This window comes from Amblyomma americanum, chromosome 1 (assembly GCF_052857255.1).
Source record: "Amblyomma americanum isolate KBUSLIRL-KWMA chromosome 1, ASM5285725v1, whole genome shotgun sequence".
NCBI lineage: Eukaryota > Metazoa > Arthropoda > Arachnida > Ixodida > Ixodidae > Amblyomma > Amblyomma americanum.
Genome location: NC_135497.1, coordinates 133,313,041 through 133,331,570, shown reverse-complemented (window position 1 = coordinate 133,331,570; position 18,530 = coordinate 133,313,041). Strand labels below are relative to the sequence as shown.

The 18,530-nt window shown below is 45.7% G+C and overlaps 1 protein-coding gene across 6 annotated transcripts in view; it reads left to right on the top strand.

Moving 5' to 3' along the window:
- Nucleotides 1–932: 932 nt before the first annotated feature.
- Nucleotides 933–18,530, top strand: part of Prp4k (Pre-mRNA processing factor 4 kinase) — a 99,794-nt gene continuing 82,196 nt past the window's right edge. For 2 of the 6 annotated variants that reach the window (XM_077646932.1, XM_077646934.1), the window contains exons 1-3: nt 936–1,160; nt 4,495–4,602; nt 17,970–18,431. In XM_077646932.1, the coding sequence (XP_077503058.1) occupies nt 4,514–4,602; nt 17,970–18,431 (551 nt within the window). In that variant the 5' untranslated portion in view covers nt 936–1,160; nt 4,495–4,513. Of the gene's footprint in view, nt 1,161–1,570; nt 1,731–4,494; nt 4,603–17,969; nt 18,432–18,530 lie in introns of those variants that run through there. The other 4 variants (XM_077646933.1, XM_077646937.1, XM_077646935.1 and 1 more) reach the window with 4 other exon arrangements.

Genomic DNA, 18,530 nt, shown 5'->3' with positions numbered 1-18,530 from the left:
TTTATACAGACAAAAATGACCTGTCAACGATTATATTACACTTTTTCTTGTAGATCATTTGACCAAAACTTCAACTTGACGTCATTTTGTCGATGGAACCGAAACCGAAACAACGTCAAGAAGAAATTAAATTATAAATTATTTAGCAGTCGTACACGAATACCACAGGGTGCTCCATGTATACGAATGTCACGCATCGTTTGAAAGAAAACCCGCAAGCAAAAATTTGGTGTCTATAATTCTTTAATAACACTGCAGTTTTTAATTAATAAAAGCCGAGCGCGATGGATAAAGCTTGTTTTATCTTAGTTGAATGCCACACTATTATCCTGCGAGAGGACGTTTGTAGGACATTTGAGAAATTTTCATCCTCGAGTCATTCATCGATGTACGAACTGGGGACACCTTCATGCGGACGTTTGGTTGCACCGCGCTCAAAAAGCACTCAGAAGTTGCTGTTCGGGAATGAGGACGTTCTGACCATTTGAGGACGTCCTCGGGGCGTTTGGTGTTGTCTGGGATGCTTCTGCCGCAATTTACGCCTATTTAAAGCCGATTTTTAAAAAAAAAAACTGAGATTTATTGCCTCCGGGCATCAGTGGTCGAAGGTGTGATGAAGGGTGCAGTAATATTTAAAGTAGTAGTAGCTCTATGATTTAAAGTATCGAAAAAAGTTAACCATCACTCACTACTGGACTTCATAAAGCAGGAATCGGTGTGTTCCTACACCACTCTGCACGAGCGCAAAGGCACTTTAGTGATTACAGTGCCCTCTTTACTATTTTCGCTGTGCTTGGCTGCGCTTGTTGTTCTATAGCATGGAGGAAGAAAAATTTTTTTTCCCTCCATGTTCCGTAGTCTCCTCTACTCTTTTTTTTTTTGTTCCTGAGACTTTCATCCCACCCTACTTGGCTATGGCTGGCTACGGCAACGACAACGGCTTCGCACGCGTTGTTCGGTTAGTCTGAGAGGTGCCACAGCACAGGACTCATTTCGACGTAGTGATTTTCGAAACTCAAGGTTGCAATGTGAGCTACCTTAAGTAGTCTATTTTGGTTATAGGGGCGTGACGTGCAAGCACAAAGAATGGCGAAGCCGTGTGTGCAGAGCACAGTCCGAAGCGTAGACAGCATGCAGGACGTGAAAAACGGTGATGTTAGGTGAGTACACAGTGATGCCGCATCGATGAGCGCGCAACAACGAGATCATTCCAATTATTCTTGCTCCGACTGCTATAGTCGTGAGGGTACTGTGCACGATTGCTCTTGGAAGTTGCAATACGATGTGTTACGTGTATCGCCGCAGAGGGCATGGTCGTACAACATACACAAGCGCATTGTGCGATCTTGTTACAGTGTTGTCGATGTTGTTCACTAGTGTCCCTACGCCGCTAAGCAATGTTCAGCCATTGGAAGGTTTAGCATACGCCTTGTCTGCGTGTGATACGTTATCGTGTGACTTTATTAGCTGTTGTATTTTATAATAAAAAAAATGGAAATGTGACCATGTTGTTCAGTCTTTAACATAGCTATCGGTCATAGCGATTAATCGAGTGACCTATCCTAGCAACATTGCGCTGATCAACGCTTCGCGTTGCTCTGAGGAAGCCAGGGAGCGTTCCGTGCTCGAAGTGATCACGAAACATTTTACGCGCTTCTGTGTATTGTAGCAGAAAGGTGTTAGATGCAATTCGACGCAATGGTGCCACTCAAAAAGGATCGTTCAGAAAGGTAAGCTCTGGAGATGCTTCGTCTTCCCCCATGTGAAGCCATTCGCTTTTTCAACGGATAATTTTCAATCGTTTGTAGGTAGTTCGTGAAATGCCTTCATTTATAATCCTCGCAGCATGCTAAAATAGTTGCTATTGCCTACGCCTTTGTGCGAAACGCAGCCTTGAGCCTCGTCACACACTTCAGTCTCCCTCACGATACTGGTGTGGCGTCTGACCCGTACCGCGTAGCTCTTTGCTTTTATTGCGCGTCATAATGTTTTCAGTGCTTTCCGTTTTTGCAAAGCTTTTCCGATCTTAGGATAAAGTGTAACAAGAGGCGCCAGCCTCGCTAGCGGCTGCATGTAATTCGAAACGCTTGCGTTAGACAAAAACATAGCCGTTGCTTATCGGTCTCCTCACATTTGTGGTTGAATTTTCGGCGCGCTCATTCGTACGGTTTTGATTCGTATACCTGTGCCTTACAGCTACACTTACTAATCAGTTTTTGGTTCTATATTATTCAGAAGCGAAGGTTAGACGTCGCTCAGGAGCCTTTCTTGCGTTGCTAATCCCATTTGATGTGTTAGTAATCTGTCTCTTTTTGCAGTGACCACGTCGGTGCTTTGATTTCTAAAAAAAGATTATTTCGAATGCATCGATTACGGTGGGACATTTTCTGTAAAGTTACCTTGTAAGCTGATGCATTGGTAAAAGGAAGTGACAGGTACTGGAAGGATTAAGAAGTGCGAGTTTGGGACTTAGTGGCGAAAGAGTTGAGATGAAAGTGCAGTCCTGGGTGGATAACGAATATTGTATATTTGTAAAAGTTAATTGGAAGGTATATTTCATTAGATTTGTTCCACTACAGGCGTGAGTGTCTGTCAACAACTAGCAATGGCTGGAATACAGTGGTGCACTTAAACATGATGATTTCATATGTTTATGCATGTATTTTTTTTTTCTAGAATGAAAGTATTGTTGAAATTTTCTTCAGTCTGAAATGTTGGGATTAGTGTTGATGTACACTTTTTGTCTCTTCCATAATGGGGCCCAAAATGTTGTCTTATTAGCTTGTTTCGATGCCTGATTAAAAGAGTGAGCTAAAATATGCGCCTAGCACTGACTTAATGTGCACTTTACAGGGTGTTGGGAATTTAGGGAAAAGGCACTTTGTCAAAATGACATCTTTGGCACCTATGCTACCGTTTGGTTTACAATAGCTCCACTAGGTTGGGCTTATTATCAGATTAAGCAGGGTGATGGCAAGGAGCACATAGTAAGTTAGTCAGGAATTTGGAGTATGTCACCATTCACATGCAAAGTGCTTCCACTAATTTGAAATAAGGAGTGCAGGCACTTTGCAGGGTACCAGTTTGCTGGTACACTGGTAGTCACTAGGTGTAATGTGATTTTGGATGAAACTTACTACCATGACAACTCTCAACCCATAATTTCTTTGAGAGTAGCCTACATCTGTGTGTCGATTAGCCTCACAAATGTAGCTCACTTAGCCACTGTACCAGCTTTCTGCCTCTTTGTACTGATGTCATCATTTGCAGGAAACCATGTTCTGTGAATGACGAGGAGAAAACTTCAGTTGTGTTTTTTATTATATTTTTCAATTGTGTGTAGTTCTGAGATGATAACCATTTTCAAGAGTACATCTCTACATGTAATGTTAGCTGGGTTCATTTGTGCCAGTGCCTAAATAAAAATGTAAATAAACAAGGGGCTTCAATTGAGTATCTGCTGGATGCTGGTTTTATGTGGCTGCCCTAGCTTTAAAACCTTTCTTTTTTTTTTTTTTGGTGTCTAAAGAGTTCTGCATGCTTAGTTGTGTGACCAACCAACCATTGTGTGGCATGTCATTAATGATCATAGGCGTCTTCTAGCATTTACATCCTTTAGTTACTGTTCTTATAGCAGGCTTCTTTAGTATGACAGCTTGATTTTATGTATGACTCTAAATTATACTTATTTATAAGGGTGCAGAAATATTCTTAACAAAGGGAATACCAAGGTTCTCAACTCATTGTTTGGAACGAGCACATATTATTCTGGCTTTAGCAGTACAATATGTGCTATGCATGCTCAGTGACCCTATGGGGTGTAATTTACCAAGAGGTGCTGTTATGATTTCATACTGGTGTCTGGTGATGATGGGAAAAGATGGTAGTCTTGAAGGTGTGTAGTATCAAGGCATGCCAGTGCCATGCCAATACCCCTACTTGTTTGTTTGCTGTCAGCAAGAGGGAAACGGGGAATTGCGACTTGCCCACTGTGTAGTCAGTCAAGGAGGAGGTTATGAGCATTCGTCATGTGGCTAGCTGTGTTGTGACATGACCTAATGATGAATATCCTGGGAGTATGCGTTGTACCCCGTGGCAACTTTCCTTGACAGTGCTTCCAAAGCTGCAGAGCCAGATCCCTATAAGAGGTGGCCTTGTGGTAGAGCATCTGCCTCACATTTGGGAGATGCCGGGTTTAATTGCGAGTGCTGCTGGGTACCCATCAGTTTTTTAATTAATACAATGTTTCCCCCAACCTAGTGCTCAACTTTGCTGGAGTGAAATGCTTGGGAAAAGGGTATTTGACCACACTGTTGCTTCCTGTGCAGTAGAATATAGTCCCCGATTGCAGTTGATAGTTTCTTCTTAAAACTTAATGTACTGGTAATACTTAATATTTAAGGAATATTTCTAATGTAACTGCACATATTAAACGTTAAAGAGCCACATCATAAGCAGTTTCTTTGATTGCAACGAATTGTTTGGCCCGTCCAGGTACAAGAAGCTTCCTTAGATGCTGCCATCTACAAAAGCGATGGAGCGCAGCAGCTGTGCCGCGAGCAACATGCTAGGTGGCTGTCCTGCGGCGAAACTATTGGCGGAGTTACGTAGTTATAAATGCTCAACCCTTGAGCTTTCACTTCATTGCCAAAAAAGTTACTGAGTGTAGTGGTAACTTGGTAAATGAATTAATTGGTAGTAGCTGTTCATTGACTAAAACCATGTAATTAATGTACAGTACTCACGGATTGAAATAGGACATTCGGAGCGCTAGCCTTGCAGTGCCACGCAGGCATGTGGTAAACCACAGGCCGGCTGATTGGCTACTGGAAGGAACAATTCTGCTTTGTAGATGTTCTCCCTCTCACGCCATACCACAATGCACCACCTTGGTTCCATGAGCGTCTACGGGCGGCGCTCCATGAAGCGACGGCCACGCGCTCCGAATGTCCTATTTCAATCCGTGAGTACTGTACATCATTGCTGCTGAGTTAAGATTGCTGCTTTTCAGCTAATTGATGATTGTAGTTACTCAGACTGGAAGGGCAGCTTGGTTTTGCTGATGTTCAGTGAGTTCTTATGCATTTTATTTCAACTACATCATGCATCATATAGATAAGTATTGGGATTCAAACTGTATTGAGGAACTATTTGAGAGGGTACATAGTCTGCATTCGATTCAGTTCTGAGACAGTTCTATTTGGATTTTAGTCATTCTCAGAGATTATTTTTTTTGCACATCTTTGGTTCACTGAGGCATAATTGAAATTTCACACTCCTGCTGATTAATAAATAACCTTTTATTCTGATTGTTCCAAAGAACATATAGGTAGTGCTTACTTTCACATTAAAAAAAAAGTTCTGTGTCATTTTGGTTGAGCTGCTTGCATACACCAGCTGTTATAATTCAAGCACTATTGAGAATCTGGTGAGGAAGGGATTTGCTCTATATTTGGTTTACTACTATGACTATTTGGTGTGTATTTAATTTGTTCCCACAAATTACATTTTGCACTCCTGTATTTCAATGATATTTTTAAAAGTGTAACCAAACCCAGTTACATGTTATGCAAAAAAGGAAACTAAGTGGGTTGTGTAAAGAGTTCACTTTTGTATTCTTCTGAGAAGCCTGGTATTCTCAAGTTATTCACCTATAAATCATTTTTTTTTTGGTGTTAATGCTGTAGAAAGTTCAAGGTTTTGCTGTTTGAGAGGAACATACACTACTCTTTAGTGGAGTCCATGGTAGAGAGAGAGGTTGGTCAGATGGTTCTTGGTAATCACAAAGTGAACAAGGGAAGAAAACCTCAGGGTGCTTGCCTGGCAAGCACCCTGAGTTTTTTTCTTCCTTGTTGACTTTGTGACTACTCTTGAGTGTTGGAAAAGAAATATGTATAGACCTTTTTAAAAGGTATTGATGGGTGCTACCATATTGGACACTGAGCTGTGCTTGTAGAACAGGAAAGAGTGGAGGATTAAGCACTGCCGCCTTCACCACAGCCCAAGGAACTGGTGGCTCCGAGGGTCATGAAAGAGTATGTGTAGCGCGTTTCTTCTTAATTCCTTTCTGAGCACTGAAATCTCGATGACTCCTCCTGTCACCAGAACACGCCACTGATGCTGAAATGCGACTGCAGAAATAATTTTCACAAATATTTTCTAACCTGAATGTAGACTTTGTAGGGCATAGCTATAGGCATGTAGCATCACATGCTCTGGTGCAAGTACTATGTATGTGCAATCAAACCCAGAGGAAAATAGTCATAGCACTTTGAACTGCATTGAACAGATACATTGATGAAAATGTTGAGGAAAAAAACTTACTAGGGGGGTTGCCTGGCATTGCTTAGTTGGGAAACTTTGCCATTAATTAGTATGACGCTTTTTTACATTTCTCAACCTTTTCAGTTCTGTTGGCGAAAAAAAATTTGTGTGTTGCACCATCATTGTCAAGGGCTACCGCTTATATAAGCAGAATTCAGTTCTTAGTCTTGGTATTGTATAGAGTCTGTATCCAGGCAATTGGTGATATTAAAAGAGTGCATGTGTTATCTTTTCTTCACGTGCCTTTGTCAAGTTTGTGCCTACTTATTAACATGAACAATCTTTTTGTTTTGCTGAATTATAACTTCTTTAACTTTTTTAGTCTTGTTAGAAAACAAGGCAGTTCCATATCTTTTGAGTGAATGCATGCCTTGTTTGAGCAGTACGATCCCCCCTACTATTTTCTTCATGCATTGTGCTTAAGCCCGCCTGAGAACTAAAGGAAGGCAAATGGCACACATGTAATGCAGTCTGCATGTATGCAGACAGGTTTAAAACAAACACTTGCCGAGAATGCCCTAGCAAGTGTTTTTTTTATTGATGTGCTTTTCTTGCTGTGGGTTTGAGAAACACTAACTTTTGGCCTTGAGATGTTTGTCATCATTGTGGTTGTACAGTCGCGAGTAAAAAAGGTTAGCATACATGACGGAACACCGGAGCACCGGAATGACAACGCGTAACGCTGCAGGGGACGAAGAGGCTGATAACGAGAGTGCTGGGCCGTTCCCATTCTACAGTAATAGGGGTGTTCAGCGGACTGTCACGGCCCAGCAAAATTTATTTTTCTGTCTCGCCCTCTCTCTTTTTTTAATGCAGCCTTGCTCCCGCAGGCAACTGGTGAAGAATAGGATAGTTTTTTTTTTCTTGTTTGGCAGTTATTTTTGCGAGCAGCCCCATCCGCGCTGCGCTTGGCAACTGCTTTAACAGCTCTGTATCGAGGCGCTGCCATGGCCTCCCAAGGGAGCAGATCTGAATATAATTGAAAATATATGGGGGTTAATGAAAAAGCGACTAGCTAAAACGCAGCTGCATGAGTCATCGCCAGATATCCTTTGGGCGGCATTTCAAGAGGAATGGAGCAGGCTCCAGGCTCTTCCTGACCTTGCAAGCAGCCTGTTTGACTCCTTCCCTGAGCGCCTTCAAAGCGTTGTGAGGGTCAATGGGGCCTATGCATGCCATTAGTGCAACAACGTGTTTGCCCTCGTATCACGACAGCGAGCTGGCTTTCCTCCTTAGTTCTTTTCCTGAATTGATGGGATAGTGCTCTTGTTAATATTGTTACATCACTTTCCCAACAAAGTGACTTGTGTGAGTTAGTTGCATTGGGAAAATCAAATCTTTTTTTCGAGCTTGTGGAATACTGGCTAAAAGCAGCGCTATTGTTTCCGCGAGTTCCTTTTGACAAACCATCTAGGACAAAAAAACAGTAATAAAAAAGAAGCCATCTTTGCTCATGATAACTGAGCCAAAATAAATGCTGCATGCACAGCCACGTAGGGCCGGCACTTAGACGCTCGGGCGATGGCACGCTTGGTAAAGCTTACTTCCTGCCGTCCCCCCCTATGCTGAAAATATGGAAACGGCCCGATAGGTAGGTGTGCAAACCGCAGCACCGCGTGGTGAAATATACAAATTCTGATCGCCAGTGATTTGTGCTAAACTGTACCTTTTAGTGCGTTTTTCAGCACCTGTGTGCTCATAATAGACAGTTTTAGCAGAGCGTATTTGCGCCTCCGCTCCGCTCACGGTTCCCGCGCACCCTAACCGGAGCGTTGGCCATTAGATTTCTTTTTAGCTGAGCGGGAACGAAGCGAACTGTACAAAGAGCCCCCTGGCGTTGAAATGTGAAACTAGGCAAAAGAAAAAAGAATAACTTTATTTTCCATCGCACTATAAAGGCATATTTTTGCACGTAAACATTTTATAACATATAAGGTAATATGCACATGCTGTTTTTTAGCAGGTTTTTTGTTTTTGTTAACGAGCACAGTTGCGAGCCAGCGCCTAGCGTGAGAAGGCCTAGCCTGAGCCGCGCTCGTCTCGCCGTTCCGCGCTCTGCTGGGACTCCGCGCGAGCGGAACGGAAGGTCCGGTCCGCTCGCGCGCTCTCGTATGACCGTTCGGCGCATGCGCAGTAGCGCTCCCGCTAGCCGGCTTACCGGAGCGGAGGCGCAAATACACTCTGCTAAAACTGTCTAATAAATCTTGAATATTGTCTTGTTCATTTAATTCATGCTGTTGCAGGACATGGTTTTTAAACGTAATTCTTCACTGTGTACGGTTAATAGAGTGGCAGGAAGAGCAGTTATAAACTATTGATGGCGGTGAATGAGGAGTTTGTCATGGAACAGTGTTAACACCTTTTTTTATTTGCAACACAATTTGCTAGCATATTCAAAAGTTCCTTTGTTTCGGGAAATACTGAGAGTGGTGTATATATATAGATTGTTGAGGATGGGGGTCCAAGCCCATCGCAGGCCACCTGTGTTGGGGATGCACTTCAATCCCACCGGTGCCACCAGAGTTGGAGACGGAGGGGCCCTTGAGTAGGCTGACTCGTTTAGCTCCGCAGGTCCCGTCTCCGATTGACGTTGCCGGACTCCGTTAAGGAAGGAAACTGTACAGCAGCGTTTATTTACATTTATACAAGCATGAGAATCAAAAGTGGGGATCTCTCCGGATGGAGGCTCTTAAGGGAGGATGATCCTAAGGGAGGATCATAATGGAGGATGGAGGATCATCTTGAGGGAAGATGATGGAGGATCTTCTTCTGAGCACTCGCTGTTGAGTTTTATCCCGTTCTCCATCCCTAGATTCCCCAGGTTGAGGATGCCCTCGCCAGGGTGGGAGTGGCCTGAAACTTTCACTCGCACGCACAAACTCACACCACCGTACATAGGGACACGCCCCCATCACATTTCGAGCCGGGGAGAGAAGAGGATGTCGTCGGGTTCACTTCGACTGTGAGAGGCGATGTTATCTGGCCAGCCGAAAGTTCCCACGCGCTGCTGACACCTGTTCATTAGATGCCAGCTGACGTGCCGGAGAAGCCGAAAGGGGTCGCTTCGTCCTTTGCGATGCCAGCGAAGATTTCGGACGATGACCGCTAGCCTGTCGCTGTATTCGGCACGCCGTCTTACACGGGAAACGACGCCCCTTTCGTTCCCCCAACTTAGTCACGACCATTGGGGAAGATAAATGCCGCTCGTTCGCTGCGGTGACGTCTATCAGGTCTCCGCTCCCTCGGGTTGCCAGAATCCAACCAGGCGACGCTTCGCCTGGTCCTTAACGAGAAGCATGTGAACGATCACTATCGGGTGGCTCCGAGCCACCCCGAGGAAGCATAGTGTTGGCTTCCAGCAGGCAAGACTTTCTGTCGACGTTGCCAATCCATACAGGCTGTCGCCGTCTGTAACAGCTCCTCCGTGGCCCGAAAAATCTCGAATGGCCAGTGTTGACGACCGCTGGGCAGGAAGAGATGAGCTGGCGTAGTAGTAAGTGATCCTTACTAAAATAGTAATAAAAAGAAAGGAAAAGATTTTTGCTAGCCCCACCATCTGCCATCGATACTGAAGCACCTGAGCTGGGGCAGCAGGAATAAAGGATAGCAGGCAGAGTGGAGAAATGAAATGAAAGAGGTGATGGGACAGGAAGAGAGGATAGGGGGAGAGGTAATATACACAAACTATTTGCACAATAAGAAATGTGTCCAGGTTGTGTGCATGATTAGTTCATGATGAAGCAATAAAAATAAGCGCGTACAGCACTATGTGGACTACAGCTGGGGTGGGGCATCTAGTGGTTAATGAGCTGGCGTCCGTGTTGGTTTTCTGGATTGCAACATCAGCGCCCCCAAGGCAAAACCCAAAGCACCAAACCACCAACAAAGGAAAGCATAGGTGGGACGTTCCAAACAACAAAGCACTGCTGCACACATAAGTGCTCGGAATTCACTCCGGACCCACCAGGCCCTCTAGTGCCAAACAAAATCCTGCTCTAGAATACTGACCCCTCAATTTTGCCAGAATTTAGGGTCTAAACGAGCGTCCGCGTCCCATCTGAGATCGCCAAAGACAGACTGCCATGTTGTACGATCAGCGAGGTTGTGCCAAAACCTGCAAAATTTTGAAAAGAAACTCAATTTCTTATCAAAGGTCTGATCTCCCTATTCCACCAGAATATCGAAAGTCTGCTTAAAATTTGGCCCACGCTCAGATTAATCTATGGGTTCTTCTCAAAGAAGCTGGAACGCTCGAGACCGAGAATCAACGGTCCCATTTGAACTCTCAAACATGCGGCTGCGCATCACAATCTGCACTCATTCCCGTACTGGCGAGATGCTTCCCTTAAACTCATTGTGTCAATGCGGCACCTCGTCACCATAGCGTGTACCCAAAGCTGCTACAGCTGTTTTCCACAAAATTCTGCAGCCTCACTTCATTCGGTTAATCTCCGAATAACACAGTTTGCTAGCTAATCACGCACCGCTAAACACAAGTACTCCAATGTGCAAAAATGCATGTACTTTCATTGCCCCTGCAATGCATTAGCTACGCTGTCGCTAATGTAGCAACAACCCTTGGTATCATCTCAACCAAGTCTGACACGCCTGAACCTACCGAGCACACAAAAGCAAATATGTGCCAAAATTTAAGAGACAAAAACCGTCTGTCCCGAACGGTTCCCATTAAGGAATCAACGTCACATCTACACGACTCTAGCTACCTTCCTGTGAGTGCCCTTGTCATTTGGTAGCACGGCAACTTGATACTTTTCATTGCTAAGTCAATGGTACAATAACTTTTATCCATGTTATAAGAAAATACAACCATATCCGATCAACTCTGAATCGTTAACCTAGTAGTCTTTCCTTCCTCGATTTCACAAACACAAAAAAAGAGGAATAAAAAAAAAAACTAGCTACTTCGAATGACTACGTGGGGTGAAAGCTGACTTACCACCCCCCCGCGTTGAAAGGATTAGTCTGAGATTCGTGCCCACTGGGGTCGCGCTTTGACTAATTGTCCTGCTGTCAAGGTTTGACAAAAAGCTACTGAAGAATGCCATTCCTGGCCGCTAGTGTCGTCTCCACAAACCCTCGATGCGCTCAGAAGGCCTTAGTAGCGCATGCAAAGTCGATAACCAACAATGGCTAACGTGCTGTGACCAGAGCGGGAAGCTGTTCTTTGTTCTCGCCCCAAGCAAGCCCGGCTACCCTTTCCCCCTGCGCGCTTCATGGAAGACAGTGCCGAGAGTGAAGGACCCATCTTTCTTCTCAACGGCGCGCGCTGAACACGCCTGCATGCGTGGTCTCTCTGGGAGTTTACATGAGCTCAACAAAAGTCGGGTTAAGTAGGCTGTCGGGCAGAAAACCGGTTGTAGGGCTCGTGTATGCGCTAGGTGGTCGAGCTAAGTGATCGTCGAGTCGAGCTGGGCCAGCACGACTGCGGGGGGTGGGCTGGCTCTGCCCGGCCCGGTTGGAAGGAGCATGTATACACTGCCGCGTCGGCTTATCGCCTCCTCTCCTGCTTCCTCTCTGGTCTGGCGGCGCTGCACAAGCCTGGGTGCTCCTCCTCCTCTTCTAGCATCCGCACATGGTTTGCTTGCTCGATGCTAGGGGTGTAGCGGCGATCACTGCCCGACAGAAAACCGGTTCATATAAACGCGGTTGCCCCTACTCGACCCACCGCTGTCGGGCTCATGTAAACAAGGCTTCTGTTGCATGATCCCTGCGCTCGCATGCACCGAGTGTCGCGCAATCTAGCACCTTCTGATCTTTCGAGCGGTTTTGCTTTTTCCCTTACTGCATTTTTGTCAGGCATGCGCGGTCACAGTCTTTCTGCAGGCCGATGCCCCTTGAAGCATTTTGCGCCTGTTCTGGTCGGAAAACGCGCTTTTCCCTTTCCATTACTGCGGTCACCTTTAGGAGCACCTGCGCGTGCCTTGCCGCCTGGCCGGTAACTCTTGCCGCAAATTTACGAGATTCAATGCGGAAACGTTTTTCTTTCCCTTCTCCTGCATTTCCATCTGTGCTAACATTAGCACCTGTCTGTGGACCTGAATTTAGGGCCTGATATTTCAACCGTTTCGTCTTGGTCCTGGCCCTTTTTTTTTTTTTCCGCCTAGACTGTTCCGTGCACGTCTCCTGATCAAAACTAGCTTCCTCTAGTTTTTCAGTTTCACCTCGGAAACCTTCATCCAAGTCTAAGCTGGCCCCTTCGCCTTTGCAGCGCAGTGTCAGCTTCACACAGCTGACAGACAGACCTTCCGCGGCCCCCGAGTTGGGCAGTTCGCTCCCCTGAACGTAGTCCTCTGCTGCCTGCTTATCGCCCTCGGTGCTTTCGTCAGAAACGCACTGCTCATCTAGAATCGGGCTCTCGTCCTCTGCCTTAGCGTGGCTTTCAATACTGCGTTTTAACCCAACGGCAGCTCCACACTCTCCATAAGGCAGCATCGCTGAGGTTATCGCAACTCTGGCTTGTTCACTGATGCCACAGTGACGCCTCAGTTCGTAGTTTCCACGATTCGCGATGCTTAAAGGGCTCCCCTTTGTTTCGTGCTTGAAACATCTACCGTTGGGGAAATGGTCCCTTTTCCACCTGTGCCGGTTAGTCGCCTTTACAGACCCCTTTCTAGCGTCCTTGAGCTTAACCAATTCGGCGACGGTTTCTGTTTTCACTGCAGAGCCTGTCTTCGGAGCTCTCTTTCTTTCTAAGCCGTCCGTGCTGGTTAGACTCCTTTTCTCTGCCCTTAATCGCAGGTTTGCGACTATCTATCGCAATGCCTTATGCCTCGACTGTACCAGAAGCTTGGAAGAATGCAAACATTATCTTAATTCATAAGAAGGGAGACGCCAAGGACTTGAAAAATTACAGGCCGATCAGCTTACTATCCGTTGCCTACAAAGTATTTACTAAGGTAATCGCTAATAGAGTGATGGAAGCCTTAGACTTTAATCAACCAAATGATGAGGCAGGCTTTCGTAAAGGATATTCCACAATGAATCATATTCACACTATCAATCAGGTGATAGAGAAATGCGCAGAATATAACCAACCTCTATATATAGCTTTCATTGATTACGAGAAAGCATTCGACTCAGTGGAAACCTCAGCAGTCATACAGGCATTGCATAATCAGGGGATAGAAGAGCCTTATGTCAAAATACTGGAAGATATATATAGCAACTGCACAGCTACTATAGTCCTCCATAAAGTCAGCAATAAAATTCCAATAAGGAAGGGCGTCAGGCAAGGAGACACGATCTTGCCAATGCTGTTCACCGCATGTTTGCAGGAGGTATTTCGAGGCCTGAATTGAGAACAGTTGGGAATAAGAATAAATGGAGAATACCTAAATAATCTGCGATTTGCTGATGACATTGCCTTGCTGAGTCACTCAGGAGGTGAACTGCAAATCATGATCAACGAGTTAGACAGGCAGAGCAGATCGATGGGTCTAAAAATTAACATGCAGAAAACCAAGGTAATGTTCAACAGCCTAGCAAGGGAACAACAGTTCACAATTGGCAGCGAGAGCCTAGAAATTGGGCCGGAATACATCTACTTAGGGCAGGTAGTGACAGCTGATCCGGATCATGAGAGGGAGATAACTAGAAGGATAAGAATGGGGTGGAGCGCATATGGCAAATTCTCGCAGATCATGAGTGCAGTTTACCAATTTCTCTCAAGAGGAAAGTGTACAACAGCATAATCTTACCGGTACTCACCTACGGGGCAGAAACGTGGAGGCTAACGAAAAGAGTTCAGCTTAAGTTAAGGACAACGCAGCAAGCCATGGAAAGAAAAATGATAGGTGTAACGTTAAGAGATCGGAAGCGGGCAGAGTGGGTGAGGGAACAAACACGGGTTAATGACATCCTAGTCGAAATCAAGAGAAAGAAATGGGCTTGGGCAGGGCATGTAATGCGAAGGCAAGATAACCGCTGGTCTTTAAGGGTAACGGAGTGGGTTCCAAGAGAAAGTAAGCGTAGCAGGGGGCGGCAGAAGGTTAGGTGGGCGGATGAGATTAAGAAGTTTGCAGGCAAAGGGTGGATGCAGCTGGCAAAGGATAGGGTTAATTGGAGAGACATGGGAGAGGCCTTTGCCCTGCAGTGGGTGTAGTAAGGCAGATGATGATGATGATCTGGGCAATGGTGTGCTTAGCTACTGTGCGGACTCTCTCTTGGCTCGGCTTTGTCCGACGCCATCCGTGCCCTTTCCTCACGTTTTCTGAACGAGCTGTCGCGGAGACGCACCTAGCTAACCCTGTGACAGTCTCTGTGGCCACTTTCTTTTGGCCGCGCTTTGTCGTGTACCATCCATGCCGGTTGTGCGCCATTTCACAGTCCTGTCTTATGGCATCACGTCTGTCAAAGTTGGGCGATGGACTGGAATGTTGAGGGCTCTCTCTGGACGGAGATAGCCTCGCTCTTCGCCACTTCGTCCCCATTAAACCCATTGAGCCTTGCGAGCCGCCTTTTCTCAGCCTCGAGGTTAAGCTCTTCTAGCTCCGCTGCTAGTTTCTTCATAGCCTCTTCCTGAGCTCTTTTACACTCCTGTAGCTCTGCCTTTGTCGAAGTTCCGCCTCCTTCATTCTGGACTACGCCTCGTAGAATCTCAAGTTCAAGCTTCAATATCTTGAGTTGCTTTTCTTCTTTTTTTTCAGTTTCGCACCTATGGCGTTCTTTCTCTTCTTCCCACTCCCGATCAGCTTCCTTCCTAGCCTTACGTGCTTTTTCCTCTTGGTCGGCTTTCTCTGTAGCCTTCCGTACCTCTTGGTCGGCTTTCTCTTAAGCCTTCCGTACCAAGTTCCACGTATCTGCAAGCTGATCATTATTCTGTACATGCCTATAAATGGTCTTGCATAGCCCAAGTTTTGTTATTTTGCTCTGCAATTGTACTGAAAGTTCCTCGCATATCAACAGCAAGTCCGACTTCAACAATCTCATTAGGTCCGTGGTCGCTGCTTTTTAATATTGGCTTTGCTCACTCATGGTGATTCTGAGCAATACCCTTGTGCTACAGGCAAACACCCGATCAACCAGCAGTTCAAATTGTTAACCCAGAATTTGAAGCCCGGAGGATCCAAAGCAAAAACCAAACACTCACCCGCAAATGCAGCACCATGTCACCCGGTCCATCACACCGCTGCCAACCAGCTATTGGGGATGGGGGGTCCAAGCCCATCGCAGATCACCAGTGTTGGGGATTGCGCTTCAATCCCACCGCTGCCACCAGTTAAGGATGGGGTCCAAGCCCATCGCAGGCCACCCGCGTTGGGGATGCGCTTCAATCACACCGGTGCCACCAGAGTTGGAGACGGAGGTGCCCTTGAGTAGGCTGACTCGTTTAGCTTCGCAGGTCCCGTCTCCGATTGACGTTGCTGGACTCCGTTAAGGAAGGAAACTGTACAGTAGGGTTTATTTACGTTTATACAAGCATGAAAACCTGAAGTGGGGATCTCTCCGGATGGAGGCTCTTAGGGGAGGATGATCTTAAGGGAGGATCATAATGGAGGATGGAGAATCATCTTGAGGGAGGATTATGGAGGATCTTCTTCACTGCACTCGCTGTCGAGTTTTATCCCGTTCTCCTTTCCTAGATTCCCTAGGTTGCCGACTCCCTCGCCGGGGTGGGAGTGGCCTGAAACTTTCACTCACGTGCACAAACTCACACCACCGCACATAGGGACACGCCCCTGTCACATTTCGAGCCTGGAAGAGAGGAGGATGCCGTCAGGTCCACGTCGACTGCGGAGGGTGATGTTATCTGGCCAGCCAAAAGTTCTCACGTGCTGCTGCCACCTGTTCTTTAGATGCCAGACGACGCGACGGACAAGATCGCACGGTCGGGTCCAGAAGCCGAAAGGGGTCGCATCGTCCTTTGCGATGCCTGCGAAGATTTCGGACGATGACCGTTAGCCCGTCGCTGTATTCGGCACGCCGTCTTACACGGGAAACGACGCCCCTTTCGTTCCCCCAACTTAGTCACGACCATTGGGGAAGATGAATGCCGCTCGTTCGCTGCGGCGACGTCTGTCAGGTCTCCGCTCCCTCGGGTTGGCAGAATCCAACCGGGTGACGTTTCGCGTTGTCCTTAACGGGAAGCGTGTGAACGATCACTATTGGGTGGCTCGGAGCCACCCCGAGGAAGCATAGTGTTGGCTTCCAGCATGCGAGACTTGCTGTCGACGTTGCCAATCCAAACAGGCTGTCGCCGTCTGTAACAATATATGTACCAGGTGTTTCGCTGAAGGTGAACCATAATTTTTAAAAATAGGCTTCTTGAGGTACAAAGGCTGTTTCTGCAGCACAATAATGCCTGCATTGGTGCACATCAGAAAACAGGTTTTTAAAATTGACTTGTTGGCTGGTTAACTGATGTCTGGTAATAATTTTGAACTGTCACAGTTAGGCAACTGGTTGCAATTAGAGCTTTGTAGCCAGTCATTAGCAGTAGTCATATCTATTTTTAGAATTTCGGAAACGTGATTATCCTCGGCGCTGTGGTCCAACAGGTTTTGCTTACATTGTGCCAGAATACATGCACTTTCGAAAGCAAGCAGGCAAAGCAACCCCTCCAGTACATGTTACTAGTTGAAATATCCAAATTTTGTTAAGCCATAGCGCCAAGGGTAATCGTATTTTCGAAATTTTAAGAAGTGATATGACTATTACTAACAATGAGTTACAGATGTCTAATTGCAACCAGGTGTCTAACTGTAGCTGAAAAGTTAATTGTTAGAAATTAGTTAAGTGGCTAACTAGTTAACATTATTCACCTGTTTTGTGATGTCCGTCAATGCAGGTAACATTGTGCCGCAGAAACCGCCTTGATACCTCAAAAAGCCTATTTTTAAAAATTCTGGTTCACCTTCGATGAAACATATTGTGTGTGTGTGAACTGATCTATATTCAACAGTGCAGATAATAAGCTGTTGCTGCTTCATCTTTAGTCATTGTAAACTTTCGAATATGTCAGGTTGCCTTCTGAGAAGTGCTTGCACAAGCTTCATAATGTTTTGTTCCTACCCCCTTTCGAGCATCCTGTGTTTTATGTACTTCTTTTGAGAGTACCAGTTCAGAATTTCTGCAGGTTACATTGTCATGCTGATGACGTAATGTACCATGCTTGACAACTATGCAAAAGTTAATACAAAAGATGTGGCGCACATTTCATTCAGCATGCGTTTCCGAGAACTCATTCTTTGCTTGTAACACGTTGCCGGTGCAGCTTTGCCTCAGAGCTTAGCCCTTCTAAGTGCAGCTAAAACATGCCCATTTTTTTTTTGTTGCACATATGTGTGACATTTTATTGCTTAATGGTCTTTAATTACGTTTCATATAATTGATACATTAGTTGGAAGTGGATGAATGAGCCTGATGGTGGGAGATTTGTCCTCTGGTGTTTTTGGAAAATAAAATAAAGTTGTAGACAAAGCAGTTTTGTCAACGATACTTTTTGAAAGAAATCTCTTGAGGCAGTCTTGTTTAAGCATTGAGAAATGGCCCAGTACCTATATTTTATTGCACTGTGTTTTAGCCGTGAACCAAAAAGCAGAGTGCAGGTGTAGTTTCATGTAAAGTTTGGTTTGGCATTTTACAAAGTTCTGACCTCAGCCATGGACCCCTGTTTTGTCTTGCAGTGATGAGCAAGTTGCAGAGCCTGCTCGGAAAGAGGGCAAGGAAGGGGGTAGCAAGCACAAGAAGCGCAAACATAAGCACAAGCACAAACATCACCACAGCTCATCCAAAGACAAGAGTGGCAAGCGAAAATCAAGCAGCAGTGGCAAGACAGCCCTCCCCATTGACACAGAGAGTAATCAGGCAGCTCTTCAAGTCAGCAGCATGAACCTTGAAGAACTGGAAGAGCAGAAGGCAATTCTCCAGGCCAAGCTGTACACTCTTGTTCCAAGTGACTATGGAAGTTCAGATGAAGAAGTCGGCAAAAGCAAGAAATCTAAGGTGTCCAGCAGAAGCCATGAGAGCAGTAGCAAAAAGTCCCACACATCGTTACTGGACCACAAGGCTGAACGGGAGGGAAAAAGTCGAGAGCATTCTCGCTCTGAGCATCGCAAGGAAAGAGATGGCTCTCCTCGTTCAAGCAGGTTTGTTAAATGATTCCTTATTCAGTTGCCAATGGCAGGTTCTTGTGTACTAGTTATTTTCCTGCTGATATTAACGAGTGCTTGTGAAATGTATTACCA